The 27,060-nt window shown below is 28.4% G+C and overlaps 1 protein-coding gene across 4 annotated transcripts; it reads right to left on the bottom strand.

The window, feature by feature from the left end:
* Positions 1–498: 498 nt before the first annotated feature.
* On the bottom strand, positions 499–27,060 carry LOC123292425 (homeobox protein prospero-like). Of its 4 annotated transcripts, XM_044873078.1 has the most exons (5): positions 24,807–27,060; positions 23,787–24,623; positions 22,861–23,015; positions 1,713–1,872; positions 499–1,027 (listed from the first exon to the last, which is right to left on the bottom strand). In XM_044873078.1, the coding sequence occupies exons 1-5, from the start codon at positions 26,913–26,915 to the stop codon at positions 848–850; spliced, it is 3,441 nt and encodes a 1,146-aa protein (XP_044729013.1). In that variant the 5' UTR covers positions 26,916–27,060; the 3' UTR covers positions 499–847. The 4 variants fall into 4 exon arrangements, with proteins under 4 accessions (XP_044729013.1, XP_044729010.1, XP_044729011.1 ...); XM_044873075.1 differs by having other exon boundaries at positions 23,787–27,060; XM_044873076.1 differs by having other exon boundaries at positions 1,728–1,872; positions 23,787–27,060.

Genomic DNA, 27,060 nt, shown 5'->3' with positions numbered 1-27,060 from the left:
TAATTGAACTAATTATTAAGTGCAAAATTTGAAAAAATATGTTCAATATTCACATCAAAGCTATATATTTTGTCTTAAATATAATCTTAGCTATAATCTATTTAATTTTTATTAAAATAAATTGTATTTTTTTTTTTTTTATAATTTTTAAAATTATTTTTTTAAATGTAAATATTGAACATAAACTTCCAAAAATAATTTTCACAAGAATTGTGAAAAAAAAAACGACTAGTGGATAAAAAAATCTAAAAAAAATAAAAATTAAAAACCTTTGGTGTAAGCCCATTTGACCACGTAAAAATAATAATAAATTAAAAAAATATAAAAAAATTAAGATAAAAATAAAATTTATTTACATAAGATGTCTTAGATTTGTTTTGGTTTTAATTATTTACATTATTTTTTTAAAAAATTGGGGGGTAATATTTAAGGTTATACATATTTACAAAATTTTTTTGAGTTAGAAGTGGTTTTGTTTTTAATTTTGTTTTTTTTTTAATAGTTCATCATATCGCACAGTTTACAAGAATCAGCGATTGTTCCATATTTAAAATTTGTTTTTTAAAATTGATTTAATGTCTTTAATAATTCGAAAACTAATAAATATAATATTTCACGCAGATTTTAAAATCTTGTTAGTTTTTGTTTTAGTTACATTAACACATATTTAGCCTGGAGATTAGTTTTGTTTGTTTGTTTAAATATTGAAGATTTTTTATTTTAAAAATATTTTTTGGTCACATGAACTGTATGCCCGATTAATAAATTGTTTTTTAAATATCAGTTTTTTTTCTTTTTAAATTTGTTAATCACACACAAGTTCCGTATCTTCAATATCTTCTAAGTTTTATTCAAGTTGTTCCAGAAAATTTGGTGATTTGAAATATTCTGGAACTGGATCATCGAGTCTCGATATTATTTTGTATATTGATTTTTTCCATGATTGTTCGGAGTCTTTTCCTCCTTGAATTGCTTTGAAAAATTCTCGTAATGTTTGTTCAACAACAAACCGAAAATTTGATGGAACCTGTAATAAAATTTATCAATTAGTGTTTGTAATGTTGTTGTGTAAATTATGAAAAAAATAATGAAATAAACATAAAATGAAAATAAAAGGTGGCAAAAATCACAACACCATGAAAAAATAAAGAAAATTAAAAATAAAATGAAAAAAATTAAAAGAAAAAAAGGTGTGTACAGTAAAAATTGTGTATAGTGACAGCGGTAGAATATTTAAAGAATCTCGATTTTCTTGATGTCATACCTAAGTGATAGATTGGTTAAACCTAGCAAAAATTGGAGGTTGTTACAAAATTTACAAATTCAGTTTCTAAAAAATTTTACATCTAAACGTTTAGACATGATTCTTTGTGCAAAAAAAACGGAAAAATTTGATTTTTAAGCGACTTCTTGCAACTACAAACAATTTCACTGTAGTTGTTACAAAAAATCAAATGTGCGCTTTTTATATACATTTGTAATATAGTGTTTAGTATTATGTAACGATTTTAATTAAAAGTATAATTTTTAATTATTCAGTGATGTAAGAATTACATGAAAAAATAAACCAAACATCACTAAATGCTATGAATTACCACTAATTGGTGAAAAAAAAATGAGAAAGCAACATTGGATTTTTAAGGAAATTAAAAAACAAGAAAAAAGAAGCTGTGTAATGTAATTTGGTGAGTGTGATTCGCGAGTATGCGCACCTGAGGACCCCATACCTCGATGTGGTTATTGCGGTTGTAATGAAGATTTAAAACTCGATAAATTTCTGAATCTGCTCCAACATGTAGATCTTCAGCATTTTTAACACCTTCACTAACTGCTTGTCGTGCATATTTTTCCATTTGGATATAGTAGAATTCTCTGTAACAAAAAAATAATATAATTAATAAAAATCAAATTTTATATTTTCGAGCGAACAAATTAACTGACAAAACAGATGGTTTCGGTAGCTTAATGGGTAGAAAGCACTAAATACAAAACATTTATCTAAAATCATAGTCATTTTCGCTTTTTTTAATCCTTAGCGTAGCGATTTATTACCTTGTTTTTTAGTAAACTGAACCTTATTTTGTAAAGCCTGCTTATGTCTAAATTTGATTTTAATTGCAAAAGCATAGGTTTTCTATGAAGCTGCGTTTGATGTCGTGGTTTTTGTTCTTTTGATATGTGTAACATTTTCAAAGAATATTTAGGTTACATATTAAAAATAAAAAATATTTTTTAAGGTTGTAAGAACATGATATTTATATTGAAAATTAAGTAAAAACTGATCTAAAATTATCAGCATCGAAATACGTAATAAATTAATACATATATTAACTAACGACATGAAAATTTTGGTTCAATTACAACATACAGCGTATTTGTAAGCAAATTATAACATGAAGCACTGATTGTGTAGGTACAAATTGTCCTTTTTTTTACAAATTTTATTCTGCACTTTTGGTTACGAACATATTTATCTATCATTAACATATTTATCAGTATAGAGATCGTTATAAGATAAAGTGATCGTTTTACCTTAAAATGGAATAAATATTATCTAGTTATGATAATGAGTAGGAGATTTTACACTTTTTAAAGTTACTAGCTTGTTTTTTTGTTTTGAATACATATAGAATGGAAAATAAACTTTTTCTTTTATATTATATGTTAGTGAAAAAGTGAGTTGTTCATTTAAAAATATGTAGAGAGATAGTTGTGTTGTGTGGCGGCCATGTCTCTGAATAAATACCGACGACACCGCTAATTGCTCGAGTCTAATTATCAAATAGTTAATTAAGAGAGAGATGTTGTTTTTTTATATGATAAAGTTACAGAGTTTTGATATCTCATACATAGACTTATACTTTATTTCAATGGTTGACTGTGAGCTATATGCGCCTACATCGTTATATTATACTTTTCAGGTATCGCATCATACTATTTAATTATTAACCTTTTTATTTTTTTTATATATATTTATTTATTTATAAAATGAAATAAAGTTTTTACACTGATACACAAGAAAAAGTAATATAATATAAAAATAAATAAAAAAATTATTATTAAATATATCACACGAATCTGTGATGTTTTATTCCTAATATTATTTACAAATGTGAGTTTGCTTTTCAATACCTACGTTCTTTTACACATTTTTTTTAATAAATTAAAATAGGTATGTTGTCCAAAAACTATCACCTTAAGCAGGCATGGGCAAACATGGCTTAGAGGAGTCCCTCAGACTTCTGTAACTAACATACGAGACAGTGATAACCTAAGCAGTGACATCTAAAAATACGAGTAAGACAGAGAGACAACATTTTTTTTTACCTATCTCATTACTATTTGAGAAACTGAAATAGGTAGAAGAGTCGTATACCCGTCTCGCTTCTTCCTCTATAAGCAAGGCGGACTTGGATAAAGAGACACCCAACAAAGTTTATGGCACACAATAAAGTTATAACAATGGGTGACTTCAACTTAAAATAACTAATAAACTTCTTCGACTTAAAATACTTATTATGTATATTATTTTTTAGATCCACAACAAGACAAGAAATATGGAAGTAGATACCATAACTTAAGAACATAAAAGTTTTCTTGATTCATATGAAAAAATAAACGTCTCGCTACTATACCTTTAACCTACTAGGATTGATAAATGCTCTACCGATATTGTTTCATGTAATGAACATCAATTAATGTTTTTCAAATCTTTAATATTTGTTTTATATTTTTACTCTAAACTCTTTTATTTTCTATGTCAATTGAAAATGAAGTTTAAGCAAATACACATATTTTATCATTTTGTTTATACAATTTTATTGAAAGAAAATTTTTTATAATTTTTTTCCAGGCAACATCATTAAAATTTACCGATATCTCTCCTCCTAGTTAACATAAAGTTCAAATGTAGAAACTTTTAAAATATTCTTCTGAGTTAAAGAGAATCGAACTTCTATTCCATTTTATAAATATTTCTATTCTATTTTATAAATAATAAAAAATTTGCCCATCTTAATGTAAATCAATTCTTCTAACATGCATTCCTACATCTGACATCAGCTCAGCTGTCTTTTTTCTTTCAATGGCCATCAAACCCAACCTTGCTAGCCTACCCTTACCCATGTTACTCCTTAGATAAGTTTTTAGACGTTTGAGTGGCGAAAATGACCTTTCAGTCGTTGCTGTGGTAATTGGCCAGGAAAGACTAATCTCGAAAAAATGTAGTATGCATGGAAGAATTGTACTTAAATCATATTTTAAAAATAGACTTTCAAAGTTTTTCGATGGTATCTTGAGAGTTCCTAAAGTTAGTAATTGTAAAGGCTCTATATATTTTGTATCCATTTAATTTGTAGAAAGAACATGATTCATTTGAATGTGTATGCAATTTGTTTTGTGGTGTTAGATATTTTAAGACGTTTTTTTATCATGTTAACGAATATGTAAAATTTCACACAATATGTAGTAAATAAGTTATTTCCATTTTTTTATTACGTGTTTAAAGAAATCCAGAATAGTAAAGAAGTAAATAAATTACCTCCATTTCATTATGTTTTCAGAAAATTCAAAAATTATTGGAGGGACACGTGCCTTTCCGAAAGGACGCCTATGTTGGTGAGTACCAGTAACCACAGTAAACGCAACCTTTCTGGGAGCCTAAGACAAGAAATATAAAAAATTAAGTCTTCTCTTAATCTGGTTTTTCTTGACATTGCTGGCTGTTATATTGTGAGTTTATTCTATGTTGTAAATGAGAAAATCTTTATTTTAAATATTATAAGATATAACAAACATGCTACACGTCTGAGATGAGAATGAAAAGAACAATACCGTGTGCATTACAATAATATAATGCTTGTGTAAAACGTAGTATAGAACAATATTAACGCTTCATGTGTCACATGATAATAATAAGAATAATAATGTTGTAACATATAAGATTTTGACACGATATGTATATACTATACATGTTTAATGTTTATAATATACATGTTTTTGTTATATAAACAATACGTTTTTGTAATGTATTGTTTTAGTAGAAATGGACACTTTTCATTTATATATATATTTATCTTACTCTTATTTATTATATGTAAGTATAATGGTGTCATTTTTATTTTCTCATCGTTTTAATATATTTTTTATTTTTTAAATTATTTACTCTACTTATAAATAAATATGTGAGAGATGATAATTATAAAATCTTTTATGTTTTTCACTTAGGGTTTCGTTTTTTTTTGAATTGATATCGTTCTCAGATATTTTCTGAGAAGAAAAAGGTGTTGTTTCCCTTATACGATGATGGCCTTGTGTATCGAAAGAACAATAATCAAATGTATTCCAGTATATAGAACAAGAACATTTTTGTTTGTTTTATTTTTTTATTTTTTATATAATGAAGACAATGGAAGCGAAGAAGTGTTTATAATCTTCCAAAATAAATAAATATGGAAAATGTTAGATGAAGAAAGAGAAGTGGTATATTAATTATTATCTTTATGTATAAAAATTACGTGTCACGTTATTTTGTCCGCTATGGATTCATAAACTACTGAACCGATTTTAAATTTGATTATTACACCGTTTGCAATTTGATCCAACTTGAAATGTAGGATAGCTTGCATCTATTTTATTGAAAATTATTTGTCTATTATTTGACAGTCACTATTATCTGTTAACTCCAAACGATTCTAGCAGATGGCGATATCTGTTGACTGAATTGAGTAAGTTTTCAATAGATGTCGCTATGTTAAAAATACAAACGTTTCATATAAGTTACAAATTAATAGCATAACCACCACGTGTTGCTGAGGCTAAGGTATAATCTAAATATTTTGTAATAAACGAAATACAGAAAAATTCAATTGTTCTTGGTTTTTCAATTTTTTGTGTTAGCCGGCCACGTGTTACGGTCTTCATGACTGATGTCCACCTAGTGTTCCCCTTGAATAATTGACTACAATGTTATATAACAAGAACCTTAGCCACAGCAACGCGTGGCAGAGACTGCTAGTATAAGATATGTTTCTATCCATTAATATATATTGCTTTCAGTGATGAGAAAGATCAAGACTGTATTTTAAAATATCAGTTGTTAAAATTTCAATTATCTTAGACAAATAAATTTTTAATTCAGTGATATTTAAATAATACCCTTTCCGATCTTTAGCTAAACCTTGTTTTTATAGAATTATAGGTATCTACCGTTATCTACATATGTATGGGATATATCGTGATTCCTTCATATGTGAATTACGAAATACGAATAAAATTCCCATTATCTATTTGTCTCAAATCATTCTATATATGAATACTAATAAAACCTGGATGAATACCTTATAGTAGTTAATAAGAACACAAAAAAAAACAAGAAAAAAAAACATATATGAATACTAGAAATAAAAAACCCTTACTAAAAAAAAAGTTTTTGATTAGTATGAAACAAAACCACTACATTGAAAAATATGGTTTAAAAAAAAAAACAACATTATATGTGTGTTTTTTTTTTTGTACATACATCTTTTCTATTGAAGCGAAATAAAACTGAACAAGTGAAAATAAACAATTGACTGAGTTAATTGTTAAAATACCATGTATAGACAGTGTTGATAACACTCTCACGTTACACATATATACATGTCACACATACATTACTGATTAATACAGACTATAAAATTTGCATCCAATCTGTGCCCTCGTGAGTAAACAGTGATGTTTACAAAAAAATATTTCAAATTAAAGTTGTTTATTGTTTGATAAGAAACATTTTTTATATTTAAACTTTTAGTCCATCTCTAACGGTTTACAAGATGGGTCCAAAAATCAATTGACCTATGTTGCTCATTTACGAACTCGACTTCACTTTTTACGTCCTGTAAAAATTTCAGCTTGATATCACCTTTTTTCGTTTTTGAGTTATCGTGTTCACAGACGGACGGACGGATATCCGAAAATAGACTAATTAAATGATTCTATGAACATCTATACCAAAATTTTTTTCATAGCATCAATATTTTTAAGCGTTACAAACTTTGGACTAAACTTAATATACTATGTATATTTCATATATACATAGTATAAAAATGAGGATGGTAAGAGTCATATTATAAATATATATTTTTTATATGTTATCTTTGTTACTGTGAAATATTATGTGTGAATATGAGGACAGAATTGGTACTAAAAAATCTAGTACTAGAATCAGTGGTTCGTGAAGATTTGTGCAACAACATTACTATATATATATATATATAACATCTCCATGTGTGGATATGTGTGTGTATATGTGATCCTACTAATCATAATATGCAGTTATTTTTTTTTTTACTCGTTTGCCTTTTCGAAATTGTGAAGTATACCTATATCATCTACCTATGTATAATACTCTCTACTAATGCCTAGTATTTTTATTACGATGAATCCTACCTATTTCTAGATCTTCCTATGTTGAAAATATACTTAAGGATATTCGTACCATATAACGTTTCAGGTTGATTCAAATTTTTAGAACTATTTAATATTTCTCAAAAGGGGATCGTTTTGACCAACCTTGTAACGTTTAATGGGTAAAATGATCCCATTGCATTTTTTATCAAACAGTTCACATAAAATATTAACTGTTCTTTTACATTGCATCAACGATTAGTATGAAAACAAAAATCACTGGTAAATTCATCTAATTCAACACATTCAAGACCCGTTACATGATGGGGGATCATTTTATCTATTATAATTTTACACCCAAAATAGGGATCATTTCAGCCTATATAAAAGGGATCATTTTACCCGTAAAGACAGATTTGAATTTCGTCATAAAAACTGACCTTAAACTTTATTATACGCCTATGAAAATGTGTTATAATATTATTAAAAGTCAACAAAAGCCAAGAGTAAAAACAGCCAGTCGGCAAAAACTAGTACAAATAAAAAAATTTTACGTTGAAATTTGTCTTACCATAAATCATAAGCAGTAATATTAATATTTTTGCTACGAAACACAAATTAGCTTATACATCACCATAAGTCTTTGTTGAACGATTAATTTGATCGCGCGGAAACCATCTATCGATAAATATACTAGAATGCTTTAATGTTTTACTTAAAACAACAAGGGATCATTTTACCCTGAGGGATCATTATAGACAATTTTCCCCTAATACGAGTTTGATCATCATAGAGCTATATTCAGAAGGCCTAAATTAAGGATGTTGAGAAAAATCAAACAACCTACATTCCTCATGAAAAATTACATATCAATGCTTAATGATTCGAATTTTTGTCCTTCAAGGAGGTCGCAGTATTGAGGTTCTACTGTTTATAGTTTTTACATATCATTCTGCTGGTCTTGCATCAAAAGATAATCATTCTACTCTGCCTATTCCTCACATATGATAGAATCCGAACATAATAATCATATACATATATGATGGTATAGTAAGCAGTTGCATATCATCTCACATATATGGACTAGATGTGTATATCACCCTTTAACACCCACACACACATACACACACTCACACCATTCCAGGAATCTCTATATCAACAGAAATTACCTCGTTGTATGGATGGATAATATGATGATCCTGATTTTATGATATATAGTAACTACTTAACAATGTTGATATTGTAACTGTTTATTATATTGAGGAGAGTAATAAGTTAACTTGGTCTTATTGTGTTGTATTTTTACATACATATGAGCATACATAGAAATGCAATATTAAAAAAATTTTTTTAGCCCTAAAGTACCGAGTGTCACATAAAAAGAACGAATTGTTTTATTTTTATACCATGTATATATTTAATATATATCAAGGTGTATTAAGTTTAGTCCCAAGTTTGTAACGATTAAAAATATTGATGCTACGAACAAAATTTTGGCATAGGTGTTCATATAATTACCTAATTAGTCCATTTCCGACTGTCCGTCCGTCTGTGAACGGAAAAAAATTGGCAATGATCTTCAAAATCGATTCAGTTTGGAAAAGGCATGACATATAATTTTAACATATAAATAAATACTATGGAAATTAAAACAATAATTCAAAAGAACAAAGTCAACTCAAATATTTCAATTTCAATTAAAATATTTCCAAAAATTTGTCCCAAAAAATGATAGCTCTTTAAGTTTAAAGTGTTTATATATGCGCCCGTGTGTTTCTCAGTGACATCGTAGCCCTTAAACGGTCGAACCGACTTGATTGAGGACATTTTATAGTTAAGTTTCCAAAAATAGGTTTACAAAAAATAAATCGCATTTGTCGGGGGCTTTTTAAATTTTGTTAAGATTAAAAATCATGTTTTGCTTAATATATCGCCTAATTTAAAAAATAAGGTAAAAAAATAAATGATGGGCTTATGTTTTTTTCTTGCAGGTAAGGTAATACAAATATAGAACTCAGATTATACAACATATACCACCCATAGGATTTTCTAGGCAACAACAACAATATAATGAATAATATGAAATGTAAATTCATCAATTTTCATTGTTTATTTTGTTATTGTTTATGAGATGATCATCAATGCTTAATGCTCTAACATATGTGTATGCATGCCATTGAAAGAATATTTAAAATAAACGATGGAAAAAAAATATTAAAACACTGAAATAAAACAACAATTGCAATAATGTATGGTGAAAACAATATAATAATACACAACAGACATAAATAAAACGCATCTTTTCTTCGAAATAAAATACATCTATATTGACAATTATTCCTTTTTTGAATCATCATTTTTTCTAGTCAAAGTTGTCTTAAAATATGCTACAAAAACGTTAAAAAACTTACTTAAACGCTGGAATAATATTTGATAAGAGATTAATCATTAATAAATTCAATTATTCGATCTCATTTTCAAGATTTAACTCACTGTCACAACTATAGAGTAGATAGTTATATAATTTGTTTTATTAAAGATTATCAATGGAAATATTAAAAATATTTCTGAATAATAAAAACAAAATGCTTACGAAATGTTTTGTTTAGAAAAGCTTAGTGAAAGAAACAAAAATGAAAAACTAAATTGAAAAAAAATAATGCAACGTTGGTTTATTTTAAGATGCAGTTCGATAATATGTGAATATTATTCAGATTTATACCTATATTCCTGTAGGATGATAATAAGTAGGTAGTAGAAATACCTACTAGAGAATAATAATATTTTTTTTACCTTAAAATTGATATAACATATCCCTAATAATGTATCCTGAATATCCGACATATTCTATCTTATGTTTAACGAACATTATGTTTTTAGTTGGAGTTTGGAGTTACTGAGTTTAAGGACAAAAAGTACCTGGATGACCGAGCTTTGCTCGTTATTTATTTCAAATGAAACCAAGCTAGATTGATTTATGGCCCCCGAAATCCACTGTATACTAAAAGTCATGAAAATCTAGGTCAATTTTTCGTCCCAAAAACCCACTGCATACTAATCGTGTAACAATCGTGTCACGTTTTTCAGTTTTACCTGAAAACACGGCATTTTCTAAAAATGAAACCAAGCTAGATCGATTTTTCGTCCCAAAAAGCTCTGCTTACCAATTTTTATGAAAATCGTTGGAGCCATTTCTGAGATTGCTGACAAACAACTATTCACGATCAGAGGAGCCTTATACCAAGATTGTTTATTGGAAATATTGTTTTTATAAAAATTTTTTTCGATTACATTTGATTTTTATGTTTACGATTAATCTTAGAAGAAGTTCCATTGATTTTTCAACGAGATTTCCATCTCGTAATGATAATAATAATTCATAATAGATATATAGGTATTCATGTAAGTATCAACTTAACAATATTGTGCTTGCTGTTGTTGAGCTATATAAATATGACGTGTAACTCATATGTGAAGCTCCATATAGCTCTCTCACATATCTAGTACACAATATTCAAGGCATTGTAGCGCAAATAGAAGCAAACAGACACACACATACTTGAAATGCATACCAAGTGACATTAAGAGTGGTAATTAAAAATCACGATCGTATTTTATGCCTTGAAAATTCTTCATAATATATTTGTATTTAACAAATGACTGATTTGTTGATTAAACAGAAATAGAATGTAAAAAAAACAAATAAATAACATGAGGATTATATAAATGACATCCAAAAACAGAAATTTATTGAATGGATCGAAAGAAAACTTATGTGCCAGACGTCTTCATAAATGCATTTTTAAACGAAGCAGTGCAAAATATGAAACTAATTATTACGATTTAATTATTTTCGATTTATTCGGTACAAATTCTGTATTTGAAAATTAAAGCACTTCTCTCTTATTGCCACCTACCTATGCTAGATATATAATATGATTGATAAATAAGAACACTGCATGTTGTAACTCGTTTAATGTACTTTTTATGAGTGAATGTTGTTCGATATAACAAGGTACTACTTTTTATATTGTTAAGAAGAAAGATAAGAACGTAATTTTCCTAAAAAGATAGGTATTGAACATGAATTTATTATTATTGCAAAATAAATTATTTATGATCTTTCTAGAATTGATAGAGTATGTGTTCATATTTCTATATATTTTCTATGGATTGCCAGTTGTTGTATTTAATGAATAGACTTTATAATTTTAATAGGTTAAGTATATTATTTATTAAAATATTAAATGAAATAAAATTATTATTTAGCATAGTAGTAGGTACTAAAATTTACACTTTATGATTTAAGTTATTTGTGTGGGATTTTAAAATACTTAATTAATATGTATCTTTCCGTAGAAAACAATATTTGAATTTTAATTACAGTGATAATATAAAAAACAAAATGTAAACTAAAAAATAAATGCGATAAATAACTTAAAATCATTTTCATATTATCATGCTGTATCATATCTACGCGACTGACTCATTTTCAACTAGAAAAAGACACTACCGAAAATCATAAAAGAAAAGAAACCAAAGGATAATGATAAAAAGACAGTTCTACTAAAGTTTTCATAAAAAATTGATGTTCCATTCATCATCTCTGCCATAGTTTTTGAATGTGATGAAACTTAGCGACAAAAGAATTAAATAATTTTATTTTTTATGGAAATATGGAAGTTTTCTGAATTAAGTACTTGTCAAGTTTTTGTACCTCCAAAGTATCAAAGAGGATATCGATATTAAATACGTTTCAGCCTCCTCCAAGGCAGAAGCGAGCAATAAAGACGACCAAATCTGCCTAAACTATCAATCTTCCAGTCTGATTATTTAGATCGACTAAAAAATTAATAACTGGCTTTGTGCTTATATTTGCAAAAAATATATATCTTTTTGCAAACAGGCATTAATTTTTGTAAAAACTGTATGTGATAATATATAAAAACCAAATTACACATAAAAAAATTATTGATTCCAATCGATATTTTACTTATTTTTGGGGACATAAAATCTAATTTAAATTTCGGTACAACAATACAAAAGTTTGTTGTATTTTATAGTTTTTGGCAGTACGTACGTACGTAAAGCGTTGTATCTATTTTTGTTATAAGAGAAACTAACAAAAGACTTAAATAAAAATAATCGCCCCTCTTATTATTATTATAGACAGATTTCCCCTATACGAGTACAATAAGAATACATTGATTCCCCTATAATAATGACATAAGAATGGATTTTGAAGTTTAACGGTTTTTTTTTCGTGGATAAACCATATTATATGGTACTGTTCACAGTAAGTTTTAGTGTACACTATGAATTTCTACGTTAAGTTTTGAACATCTGTTCGTATATAGTGATTCTTATACGTTTATATATTGGGTATAAAGGTTTCTCTGTAAACATTATAATAAAAAGCCTATATATTTTTAAAAGGGTGTAATATATAGTAAATACTACACAGTATTTTTAGTTAGGTATATTATATATTTCTATCTATCATCCATCAAAAAATAAAAACAAGATTCGATAATTTGACTATCCCTTTAGATAAAATCAGATTTTAACTATTTCCTTGTTCTATTTGTTTTGTAAGATAATATTTTTGGACATTTGGTCAATCGAATTAATCATCACTAATGAATTTGTATTGTATTCAAATTTCAATAACATATTTTTTAAAATTGTAAACAAATCAATTCTTTAGTCAAAGTGTCGATGAAAATCTAAAACTCTTTGGTATATTATCGAAAAGCTTACATTTTTAGGTATTTGAAGGTAAATAAATTATGGAGCAGTTATGTCAGTAAACACATCCCCATGCAATCATGCAAACACATCCCGCATCTTGCAATTTTCTTTGTACCTAAATAAATTAAAATATAAGCGAAAGCGAAAATGATTTTAAATCCAAAACGTATCTTTTGCTTATACAGATTGTCATACCAAAAATACCAAACTTAAAAAATAAGAATAGATTACATAAAAATGAGGAAATTCGTTAGGAAAGTATAAAATATCTGTGTTTGAAAATTTATTTTAGACCTGGCTTATGATGAAGAAATTATATAAAATGTTTTATTTTAAGAACAAAAACTACAAACTGTGGGTTTGAAAGATCTGTCATCTTTTCGACAATGATTCTGAAAAAATTTACGTGATTTTTGTAACTAAAATTCCGTTACTAAAAGACCTTAAACTTACCTACCCAAAATATTCAAATAAAAGAATTTAAGTACTTTTAAAAGGAAGAATTGACATCTTTTATTAAAAAAAAAAAAAAAAATACTGACTTAGAAGTAAGTTTATTAAGTCAACAAAAGTTATAACCGACAAATTCATAATGCTCCACCTCTCGTTACAAAATAAACGGTAAAGAATTCAACGACTTTCTTAAAGACGTTATTAAAGACGCGTGTCGCTTCCATATATAAGAAAATATCAAGAAATAAAGAGGGTCAAATACAATACAATAAATTTATCTTTGTTTATCATGTGAAAAAAGTATACAGGTTCATTCTTAGCAGCTTGATTTTTTTTTTTTTATAATATAAAAAGTTGGTTATATATTTCTTTACACCTGGTTGGGGTCTTGTGAATTATTGTTTAGTTTACCCTTAACAATCTTCTTAGGTCACATAAATACAAGTAAGTAACCGTTTCTTTCTTAAGAAAAACCGTTAGAATTTTTTTTTTTTTTTTCTATAAATGATTTTAAATAAATTTTTATTCTAGAACTTGATTTTTAGAAATGCGTTTTTAAAATCAAAAACTTGATTAAAAATTATTGTTTCAAAACAGGTAGTGTAAGTTAAAATTTACATATATATCAATTATTTATAACAAGTTGTATTATTAAAAAAAAAGGCCTAAATACATAAGTTTTATTAATTAGTAATTATATTTATAGCGATAACAAATTCAAATACTTTGTTATTCTATATTAAAACAATATACACTACCTCCATGTAACGAAATAGAATGCTAGTGTTTTTTAGTACAACGAAATACATTCTCAAAACTTAGGTGAATCAATTAGAAGCCGAGACATTAGTTCTTACAAGATTTCCTTCTTTAATTTTCGGTATAAGCAGTTTATTGGTAAATATCAAAAATAATTCACAAATTCATATATAAATGAAAGAATAATTCATCTAGTATATTCAAGTAATTTAAAAAAAAATTAACAATTATTAATAAAAAATAGTTATATTTTTTAAATAAATAAATGATAGTGGCGTATTATCCTCCGTCGAAGTTGTGAGTCAATCGGTTTCTATGGAAATTTGCGTTATACTATAGCGAAAGCTAGCTGAGAAACAAACCATTTATCATTATTCATGTTATATTATCATTTCTTCGTTCGATGGCGTTACTAAAACGAGGTGTTGATGTCACTACCTCTTGCACCAAAATTGCGTACGTAGATATGAGTTTGGTAAGTTAATTTTAGAATATAGAGGTTAAATAAATAATTTATTCCACTTATTCTGCTTGTCGTTTTGTAAAGGGAATAACCATTTGATAATTATGTTAATTTTTTGGTAAATATACGTCGTCGACCTGACTTATTTCAGTTCATTCTGCCCGCATCGTAATATACTAATTATAATTATTATGAGGTGACTTTCTAGAGTAATAATTTAATATAGTATTCGTTACCTACTTGACTTTACTGTGTTCTAAACGTCTAGAGATAAGCAATAAATATTCAATAACAAGTTATAGTTATCATGGTTTGAAACAAAAAGAAAAACATCTGCTTCGTTTAATCACCTTTTTTTTTTAAATAAATTTGCTTTAATATGCGTAACATATTTTAATGCTTGCCATTTAAGAAATCGTAAAAAATTATCGATCAAGACCAATTATTTGATTTTGTTTTTATTATTAATGCTTCAGGCAAATGCTCAAAAGTGGGGTTTATAATCAAAGAATTTATTGCTTAGGATTTTTCCGAATATAGTACTTTTTCGATAACGTTTCGTTTTTGTACAATGAAATACATCAAACTTCATTAATAATTAACTGATGTCTGTTTGATTTCATTTCAAGGCTATGAATTTTTTAAGATTGCAAATATTTTTGCTAAGCCCTCTCAGACAAGTGTAGTATCTTTTGAGATACGAATAGCTTTTTTAATAAAAAACTAGAGGTGACGGTAGGTCAAAGAAATATTAAACGTATATTTACGAATTAAATTTCTTTGAAATGAAATATCTATGGATGGGGCGGGTAGAATAGATACATTAACTGAGAAGCGCGGTGTGGTGAAGATGTATTGCGAGTGGACATAGTCCAGAAAGATTTGGTACTTTCAAGAAACTTGAGTTTTTGAAATTATCTGAGCAACGTACAAATGAAATATTAACTAATTCACCCCTGCTAAAAAAAGCAATACCTATTTTATAAAATTACATAAAAAAGTATATAATGATTTAGAATATAATTAGTATGTTTAGTACACACAAAAATCATTTGGCTTGAAAAACAAACACATATAAAAAATATACCTTTAGTTAAAAAAAAAAAATTATTTTAATGAATTGATGCCTATGTTCAGTAATAAAAGCAAGGCATATGAAATGAAACTTGTTGAAAAATCAATAGTATATAAAAATGGGCTCCGTACGTTTCTTCATATTTCGTTTATTAAAACTAGTGATTAAAGTATGTTCTCGTTTTTAAATATTAATCCTGGAGGTTAATACGAACGAATCACGAATTCCCCTGAGATAAACAACACAACTATATTTTAAAATATCCGGATATCAAACATCGGATGTTCATTGTCAGTGAAATTGTTGGTGTAATCAAAAATATTATAAAAAGAAATTTATAAAAATTACATGAGCTTTTTTTAGGAACTAAGTTAGTAAATATCGTAGGTTATTGAAAATTTTAAGTGGTTTGAAGTTGATATTTAACTACAAAACGATTTTTAATCGACTGCAAACGAACAAGGAGGTTTGTAAACCAGTCAGGTTAAATTGTGCAATGAACTTACTTTAATTTTTATTGTTTAAAATGGTGGAAGCGTCAGGAAATATTTGATTGCAATAAAATAAAAAAAAATTAATTAATTAAATACGTTTTCTTTATATATATTTGAAAAATATTAAATTTTGTTTGAAATTAGTAATATTTTTTGTTTAAAAGTTTTTGTTTTAAAATTATATATTTGTATATTATGATTTTAAAAGGAAAGATTAATAGTTTCTCTATATACCTAAGCATATATTTAAATTACCCACATTACAGTTATTATGGCCTCGCCACATTTTAAAACTACTCTAAGAATTATATAATATACAATATTATTGTTTTATCAATCTATAATATTTAATAGAAAAGTATTATATTTTCATTGAAAACAAAAATTTTTTATTAAATTGGATTATATTTAACATTTATTTATATAAAAATACCTATTCTTCGGAAACTAAAAAATAAAATGATTACTAATGATATTTTCAACCTATTTTTAAAAGAAAATAATCAATCCGTAGCTGAATTTATACTTTGAATAAAAAGAACTTTAAATATAAAATTATTGAGATCATTTTAAAGTAAAAAACTAGTTGTTGTATGCTGAATGTAAAAGTTAATCTACATTTTGGCGGGAGCGCAGATAAATGTATTAAACATATACGTATTTTTTTTTAATGCAAGTTTCCAAAATAATTTCATTATATCAAATAATTGGATGGCTTTAGTTTGATCGATATGATTCTTAAATAATACAAATTTAGTTTGACTCTTGTACATCACAGGTTTTGAAATATATATTTAATAATTTTAGCCAAACTTAAAAGGTGATTATACTTTTGACTTTTTCATCAAAAAATGTTTGTGTTTTGGAAGTAAATAACACTGTTGTAGAAAGGGTGTTTTTGGAAGGAAAATAGAAAATTAATACGTGCCATTAAAATAGAAATGTCTTTAAACTCTATAATTTAAATAGATAATAATCTTAAAAAAAAAAAGACATTTAACAAACAATATTAAACATTTTCAATCAAGGAGTGAAATAAACCACCCTTTTAATAAAAAAAAAGGTATCATTAATTTTTTTTCTAAGTAATTATATGTCTTATATGCATGAATCAATACACATTTAAACTAAATATTAAACTAAAAAATCATTAAGGTACAATAATAAAACAATACTTAGGTAAGTAGGCGGATATTATTGAGAATTTCTTTTTAAATAAATAAATAATTTTGTTTTTTTGTCTTGAATAATATTTATTTTTCGTTTGAATAAACAAATATTAGAAAAAACTACAAGTACTATACATTATTTCATACTTGATTTTATTGACTCCGATCTAATTAATTTGGATAACGTAACGAATTGAAGGTGAAATTTGATTGCACCTACATAAAGTGTAAATACTATTAAAACCACTTTTCCGGGACGTATAAGAATAAAATGTATCAATTGTAATGAATGTAATTAATCTATACCTATCGTGTGTTCTTTGAAATCATTGAGAGTACATGCACATTAAGCAATGTGTATAAGAAAGATGTCTATATTAGATGTCGAATTGCATGCTCGTGAACAGTACTAACACAATAGTTTTCGTTTTTGACTTATCGTTTCCACAGACGACTAGGCATCCGCAAATGGCCTATTTAGGTGATTTTATGAACACCTATAACGAAATTTTGTCCGTATCATCAATATTTTTAAGCTGTAGTTATAAACTTGCGACTAAACTTATATAACATATATACATGGTATAAAAAAGTATGTATACAAGCCTTTAAAAACGACTGTTTTTAATAAATACCTAATTTCTCGTACAGAGAATTGGCTTAAAATTTAATCAGATGACGTATTAAGTATTCATTAATTATGACAGCCAATAATAATGTAATGAAAATTCTTTTATGTATAGAAACTCCTTAAATAAAAAATCCGCTACAATTTTTTGGTAAACACCGTACTTTTACTAAGGTAAATAAATCACAGATTGGAAGGTAACCACATATATTGAAATTCAGTGGTTGAATAATATATAAATAAACATAGACATGAAATTACTTACATTATATAATATACATGCTAACTATGATATCTATTTAGAGGCTTAGATAGTTGAGGTGCATTATCTATATATTTGTTGGTCAAACCTTATACCTACATCTACCTCATAGACATAGACTATCTCTAATACATAAACATATATAGAGAAACTGGTCATATTATTAGGTAGACCTACTCGTAGAGGTTTACATATACCCTACATATATACATATAGTGTTGCCCTTTACGTTAATTGGATTAGTAATTAATTAACAGCGAGTAATTACCTAGTCATCGCCTCCTTCATTAATTATTGTCAATAACTAATTGATTATATCTATAGGTAAAGGTGTACACCATATATATACGTGTATGCAACCATAAAATGCATAAACTATCTTCATATTTAAACTATTATAAACATTTTATATTTTTATTACGTAAAAATGTGCAATAACATCTTGATATCGGGCAGAAAATGTAATAAAATCTTCGGAATTATTCTTTAAGCCGTGAATGAAAACGGCATTGACGATTAATAAAATACTTTAAGCTCTGGAAACTTTGTTGGATAGGGTTCAAAAAAATCATAACCAAAAGGCGTTAAGGCGTATCGAAACCAAAGCAAAAATTGGAATTTTTGTATGTTAATTAATGAGTGCCTTCTGTATAAAATTCAAGTCGATTCTCTATATGGTTTGAGATAATTTAATTATTAAAATCATTTAAAAAAAATTTAATCAATTTTAACACCAAAATTAAGAATTGTGCATAAAGAATTGAAAAACTTTTTTTGGGTAAAAACACTGACTTTGATAGTTAATTTCTCATAAACTGTACAGAGAATCGATATGAATTTTTTGGAAGTATAAAATAATGATTTTTATAGGCTTTGAATCTTTAATCTCTATTTAATTTCAGGAAATATCAATCTTTGCGAAACGTATTCGATTCGTGTAAGATAAGTCTTGCAAACCTAATAAACTTAATCATTTCTAATTGAAAAACATACATTCTGGAGTAATCACACTGCACATAGGTTCAAGCGTTCAATTCCTTCATATGATAAATAAAAAGTTCTCTGATGAATGGTAAAGTAATATTATAAAATGGCCCATGCCATTTCAAATAGATAATGTTTTTTTTTTTTTTTTTTTTTAAATATATTTTTTTATTTTTCAAGTTATTAGCATGAATAAAAGATGAATTCACATACAAACATTCATTGATGAATTTGATGAAAAGGATAACCATTTAAAATAGAAAATATAGGTAGATAAAACGATGTGTAACGTGTTTCAGGATAGACGGTTAATAATATTTAAGAAAATGATAGTATGAAAATATATAATGTTCCAATTCTGGGAAGAAGAAGTATTCAAAGTTCAAATATGCCAATTGAAAAAATTTAAATCAGAAATTAACAAAATTTAAAAGAACTGTATCTTGAAATCAAGGATCTTTAAAGAATAGCATTTATACCAAAAAAAATTTGAAAATTCTTTATATAGCCTATCATCTTTTTAAATATTAACATACACTACTGAAACATCCTGTACAGGTTTAGATACATCATAAAACGATATATGTTTATTAAAAGGGAATTGAAAAGTATATAAACATATATGCTATGTATGTTTTGTATATGTAAATGGGTAATGTTAAATACAGGGGAGAGGTCTGGAGGTCGTCATCAACATCAGGTGAAATAACTATCAGTCTGACCGGAAATGAGCATTAACTGACCGGCTTCCTACAACGTCATGCAGCGCCGTCGTGGCGAGATCATGCATATACAACACACCTCCTTTTCCTGACTTTGTTGATTTTTGTTAATATTTTATTTCTTGACATAAATACTCTGCAATCACTTATTTTATCAGGATATTTAAACATATCCCGATTTTAAATTAAAACATGATTATTGATTGTAATAATTGTCAAGGAATCATTTTAAGAAATGCAATATTTTTAGTAATATATCTCTACTAACTTTTCAACTAAGCTGTATGTGATTCGAAGTTCTTATTTTAGGGTTTTTATATATTACATTTTATATCAAGAGTCTGTGACAGATGGTTAAGACCAACATTACTAATTACACTTTCTTTGGCTTTTAAGAAGGAGGATTGTTTCAAAAACTTCTTGAGTCTTCTTAAAATAATCCAGGTTTAAAACATTTTACTAAGAAATTGTCGAAATAGATTTTTTAGTTTTGTTTTCTATCGATGTTTTTGTTTTGGTTTTTGAATATCATGATCACTATCTAATTTAATGTGGCCAATGATATTTTGAACCAATACACATTGATGCAATCGAACATATATTTACGAAAAGATTCCATTCTTTGTCATCTTTTATGAAGGTTCTCGCTAATAAAAAAGGCGATAAATAGTTTAAAATTCTACAATAAAGTACTACGGACCCTAATTGATTGTTCCTCCTATGTTTTAAATACCCTAGAATTATTAATATAACTGTACTATTGAGCGACGCTTGTATTAAATGCGAATAAGATGAATGAGAAAAAATACCTACATATATAAATACTTTTAAAAAACGTATATATAATATTTATTATTTAATAAATATATTACTCAGTGCTGAATTATTGCGCGTCACTTAATTAAAAATAACTTAATTATGGTCTTGACTCTAATTAGTGAAAGGCTTTGCCATTTTTATCATTATTAAGTTATTTATTGTCTCTTACAAAAGTATACACTTGCCATATATATTTCACTTTGTTTTTCATTAGCTTTGTCTCTACACTTTTTTATATTTCCCATTCGTCGGATATGTTTAAGATTATTTCAATAGGATTTTATTTAGTCGTTTTTTTGTTCATGCAAAATTATTACTTGTTAGAATTATGTACTGGAGAAAGATGGCATTAGAATCAACTTTTTTTTTTGTATCTCTGTTTTGTTTCATTACATGCATGCTCTTTGTTAAGATGTTTTAGGGGAAAATCTTTTTTTTTTTTTAACGTAGATTCTTAATTATTGACTTAGAATTTTCAATTTCAGGTTACTTTTCATTAAACAAGTTAATGCTCATTACATATTTCGATATATCTTTAAGGATGTACGAACGCCAGGGCAATTTTGGAGAAAAAGCTCGATTTTTTTTAAATATGAAGTTGGATTAAGTCTAAATCAATACTAAAAAATTAAGGGTTGCCCGATTATTTAAATAAATAAATGACTTCAAAAGTAGGCATATTTAAATTTTTTTAAACTATTATTTTTTCGTCATTAGTAGGCACGATAAGCTTTAAAATGACGGGTGAACCATGGGTTTTGATAAAGAAATAATATATAAGATATCTCAAAAATTTATGTACATACCGACCAGGATCTTACGAAATGAATACAATTTATTTCCCCAACTTCCTTATTATTCGAAAAAAAAAATGGAACGAAACTTTTGTCAGTGCGTATTTTATGCACTCAAACAAAAAAATTTTACATTTTTTATTTACTAATTTTGCGTTTGTTTATTTATATATTTTTTTTTGTATTTTGTTTGAACAAAACTTGCCCTTAAAAAGTACAACGTTTGTACATGGTTGCATCATAATATGCATATAGGTAGCCTATCCTGTGTATGTATATTTGTAGCATAGCTAAAGACAAAAAACTAACTATACACAATAAGCAATGTTACCCGAAGCTATGGATGCTAACTTGTTGTTATATTGTTACATAAAAGTTGGTTAAAAGTTAACCCTGTCATCATGAAAAAAAAAAATACCCTAATTGACTTTAGAAAAAAACAAAGCATAACAGCAAATAATATTATATATTGTAGACAAAAATAACAGAACAGAAAAAAACATTGCAAATTAAATTTTTGAAATTTTTTTTAAAATAAAGTTTATCACAGTTGTGACACATAATGTAGGTGAAATAATATTGTTATATGAGGAAACGAGATGAAAATCTGTTTAAAAATCAATGGTATCCATCATTTTCTGATAAAAATATTGATTTATGAATAATAGAGCAAACTCATGATTCTAGCTTAAGATTTTATTATTTTGCCATCAAAACCCCGTTGAATTTTCATTATTTCTCTAATAAAACCACATTAAAATTTTTAAATGTCTTGTAGTTACCTAAAAAGCTTGACCGAATCTAAATAAAAGACAGTTCAACAAATTAGGAATTACTTTTCGATTATTTGGTTATATGGTGGGAGCGCAAGTAAGTGTATATATTTTCACAAAATATCACAAAATCTTTTTTCGAAATGAACCAAGTTTTAAATTAAAAATGTTTCAAATTATAATTAATTCTGGTTGTATTTGATCTAGAAATTTTTTGCAAATTTAATTTAGACTAAGTGAAATGTTCTCTACCCATTAGATACCGTGAAAAAAAATATATTTGTTCACCGAAAAAGAAAAAGAAAAATAATTTTTAAAAATCACTTACCGAAAGTTTGAGAACCACTTGACTAGTTGGGCTGTATTATTCTTGTTGAATTTGATATCTGGAAAATACATCTTGAGTACTGCTGAACTTGGATATCGCACCCAGAAGAACATCAATTTGGCTTTTCGAAGGTGCATTGGAGTTAGAGTTGACGATTACACTGTAGTTAAGGATAAATTTCCAAAAAAATTTGTCATGATAGCGTTAAATAATTATGAAATCTCGAAGTTATATAAACATTTCGTACATACTTGAAAAAAAATTGCTTCAAAAAGAGATTTTCTAATCAAAATATTACCAAATAATGTTTCAAGCTTTAGAAACTGAAAAAAATTATCAAATGAGAAATAAATGTTTAAATGAAATATATTGAGAAATTTTATCGAGAAATAAGTATCTATTGAACAAATTTGCATTACTTTCTATTTTTTGAGAAAAAAACATAAAATGCATTTTTGATCACGAGTTGTATATTTAAAAGATAAAACTTTTCATTTCAATGTTCATATAAACTTTAGTTTCTCTTTTTGATAAAATTTGATCAGCTTCGTCAAGTTTTGAACCACAATTTTGTAACATTCTGTAATAAAAATAATTTGATCTTATTATTAAAATTAAAAAATACGAACTATATTGTTTCTAATCTGATATCAAAATATTTGTACGGCCTCTATAAATGCTGGTGTTAGATTAAGAATACTATTTAACCTCAGAGATTAAATATAGTATCAAAAGTAAAAGAAATAGAAACCTTACAGTGACTAAGAACTGCTTTTTTTTATTATTATTATTGTAATAAAATTGTATTGATTTCAAATTGAATTGAACTTCAGCTATCAGGTAAATGAAAGATTAGCTGGGTATGTATGTTTATTTAAATAAAAATATGATTGTTTTCATGTGTAATAAAGTATTGTAAAGGATATTATAGAAGAATCATCGCACAAAAAATATCTTGTTTTGTAGTCACTGTAATCATGTAATTTGTTTTTATATTGCATTGAAAAGGATATTGTAGGCTGAATTCCATCGTAGCTGATGTCCGCTGAATTACAATCACTATTTGGATCTACTGAATCTGTCATATTTAGACCGCCTGACGAAGACCTCATGTGGCCACTATAATCAGGTGAAGCTCCGTGTTGTGCCGCAGCCAAAAGTGCTGGATGTAGAAGCGTTGGTGGATGTGGTAATGGTGGGGAGTCCCTCTCGAGTTTGCCCAGCCGTGGTGGTGATGATCCTGCTGGTCCGGGCACGATGTGATGGTGCCCATGGTGGTGCCCCCCAGGTCCCGTGAAAAAAGGACTGTACGGTGAAAATACTTGTGATTCATGTAAACCTGGATTTGGTATCGCTACTGATGTTGGCAGTGAAACTGGCAACATTGGTGGCGGTGGGTGATATGGTCGTGGTGATGAACATTCATTGGGTCCCCTTGAACCTTCTACTGATACACCTGATGGTGATCCTAAACCTAAACCATCCTGGGCCAATATCCTACTAACTGTTCTGGGTGTTATTCTTGTATCTGTAACTTTATGTCTCTTCTTCTTTGGTGCAACGACTAAACTGAGCGCCTCATTTTGTTCAGGATTTTCTCTTCCATCTGGCGGCATGCAAAATGGATTGTGTTGGGGACCCAATCCATACAGTGCTGCTGCTGCCACTGAATTCATTCCTGGTGGTGGTTTTGGCGCTTGAAATCGGACATGCTCGGACATTGGCCCATTTCCCGCGTTTCCCGAAACTTGTGCTGCCATATGCTGTAATTTCATTGAAGACATTTGTTGAGGAAATGAAGCACCATTCATTCGTGGGGGCATAGGACTTGATATACTCATTGGTGGTAAACCCTGAGGACTCGGTTGTGATGATGAAGGACCTTGTGATGGCGGTTGGGGTGGAGGTTGTGATGAAGATTGTATTGGATTTGATGAAGACGATACCTTTATACGTGGTGATTTTCTATCCAGTAATTGAGACGCCAACAATAAATCCTTATTTAATTGTTCTGCAGCTGCTGCTTCATTTAGTTTGTTTCCAAGAAAACGTCGTTGATGCACAAACCTACTCACTATTGTATCAATTAAATTTGTTAATGATGCTGTGATTTCTGTTTTTAATACATCCGCTAAACCTTCCAATTCAGATCCCGTAATCGTTGGTTGTCGTAACATTTGTAATCGTTCGGATAATTCTTTTGGTTGCTGTTGCGGTAGTGATTGTTGCTGTTGTTGTTGCGGTGTCGATGGTTGTTGCAGTGGCTGCGATTGATGAGTAGGTGTCGTTTGTTGCTGTGTTTGCTGCTGTTGTTGTTGCTGTTGTTGTTGCTGTTGTTGCTGTTGCTGTTGTTGATTAATTTGGCTTGTTTGTGATTGTGTAGGTAATTGAGGTGTTTGCGATTGTTGTGCTGCAACCGCTGCGGCTGCTGCAGCTGCAGCCGCTGCCGCAACAGCTTGTTGTTGTGCCTGTTGCGCTTGCTGTGCTTGCTGTTCTTGTTGTTGTTGTATATGATGTTGTCGTTCGGCTGCTTCTTTAGCTAGCCTCGCTTCTTGTTCAAGAAAAAATTTATGACTTACACCTAAATACATTGCAGCAGCATTACTTAAACCAGGATGTGGACCTGGCCCATTTTCACTATGCATCAAACTGGATATTCCATTAAATGGTCCCGCAGCATGCATCATATGTTGTGGTGGTGGTCCTACAACACTTGGATGCATTTTCACTGCTGATTGCATCATTTTACTAACTTGAGATAACATTTGTGGTGGACCCGTTGGAGGTGGTCCCGTAGGTGTCACAACAACATTACACGGTTGTTGTTCACGTACTATCGTAGGCGGCTGTGGTGATACTGTCGGACTTCTAAATGGTTTTTGATCGGCCACATCCTGTTCAATATCACTAGTCACTTCTTCCACTTCTTGACTTTCACTTTCTTGTTCCATTCTAGTACACAATTGCACATATTTTTGTTGCATTTCAGCTAATTGTTCTTGCATTGTTCGTAATTGTGATTTCAATGCATCTTTTTCAACACGTTTCTGTCTTAATGGTTCTGGTTCGTCGTCATCATCATCGTCAATGATTGATAATGATGAAATTCCTAAACCAGCATCATGCTGTTGGGGTTGATATAATTTTCTTTTTTTACAACCATTCACTACAGGTGTGTGTGTTATTTGCTGGGGTACGGGTGATGCACGCATTCCTGATACAATATTTTCTACACGCGCACGTTTTGCATCTTCAGGTCGTGCTGGTGATGCTGGTTCTTGATCTGTCTTAGGTGATGGCAATGATTTACTTTCCATACCTGTTAACGCTTCTTCCATTAGTTCCGCTTGTTGTTGACTACCAACACCCGCTTCAGCTAAACACTCTTGCATTGCTACCGCTGCTTCAGCTTCTTCACTTTTTATTATCTCGTTGTTATTATTGTTATTATTATTATTGTTATTATTATTATTATTATTGTTATTATTGTTATTGTTATTTGTATTATTATTATTATTATTATTTGGTAATGTATTATTATTTTCAGTACTATTATTATTACGTAATTCGTGTTCGAGTGCCATCAACTCATGTTTTCGTCCTTGTAAAATATCACGTAACATATGATGAGCAGCTAATTCCGTACTATCTGGTGCACTATCATCTAAACCACGTCGTATCACTGGTGTATTACACTCAAATTTAATCGGCACATCGGCCGAGGCTTGGTCCATTGTCATCATATTGTCCGGACTACAATTATTTGCATCAGTAGCTTGCTTCACTTGTCGGCCTAATAGCTCGTTGAGCATTTTAGCCGGTGCAAAACCCGGCGCGAATAAACCGAAATGCTGTTGTTGTGTTGATGAAAAAATTGCACCGTATAAACCTCCCGATAAGAATGACGGACGCGAACTGAAATTTGGTATCGAACTATAACTGTTACGTGGTTCACCGGCGTCCACGCGTTGTCTGGTACGTTTTGCTTTCTTGCTTAGTAGTTTATCACCATACAGGCCGAAACAATCACCAGTCTCCTCCTCTGATGACATCATAGGTTTGGTACAACGTGGTTGGCTGAGGGCTCCAGACCCCCACCCTGGGTTTGCTGCTATGTGCCCCCGTTCTCAACTTGAAAGAGGTCCTCCTTAGATAGTAGGGGAATTGCCTCAGCAGACTGCAGTTAATATGATGCGCCTC

Source organism: Chrysoperla carnea, chromosome 2 (genome assembly GCF_905475395.1).
Source record: "Chrysoperla carnea chromosome 2, inChrCarn1.1, whole genome shotgun sequence".
Lineage (NCBI taxonomy): Eukaryota > Metazoa > Arthropoda > Insecta > Neuroptera > Chrysopidae > Chrysoperla > Chrysoperla carnea.
This window is presented reverse-complemented; position numbering and strand designations above follow the sequence as displayed.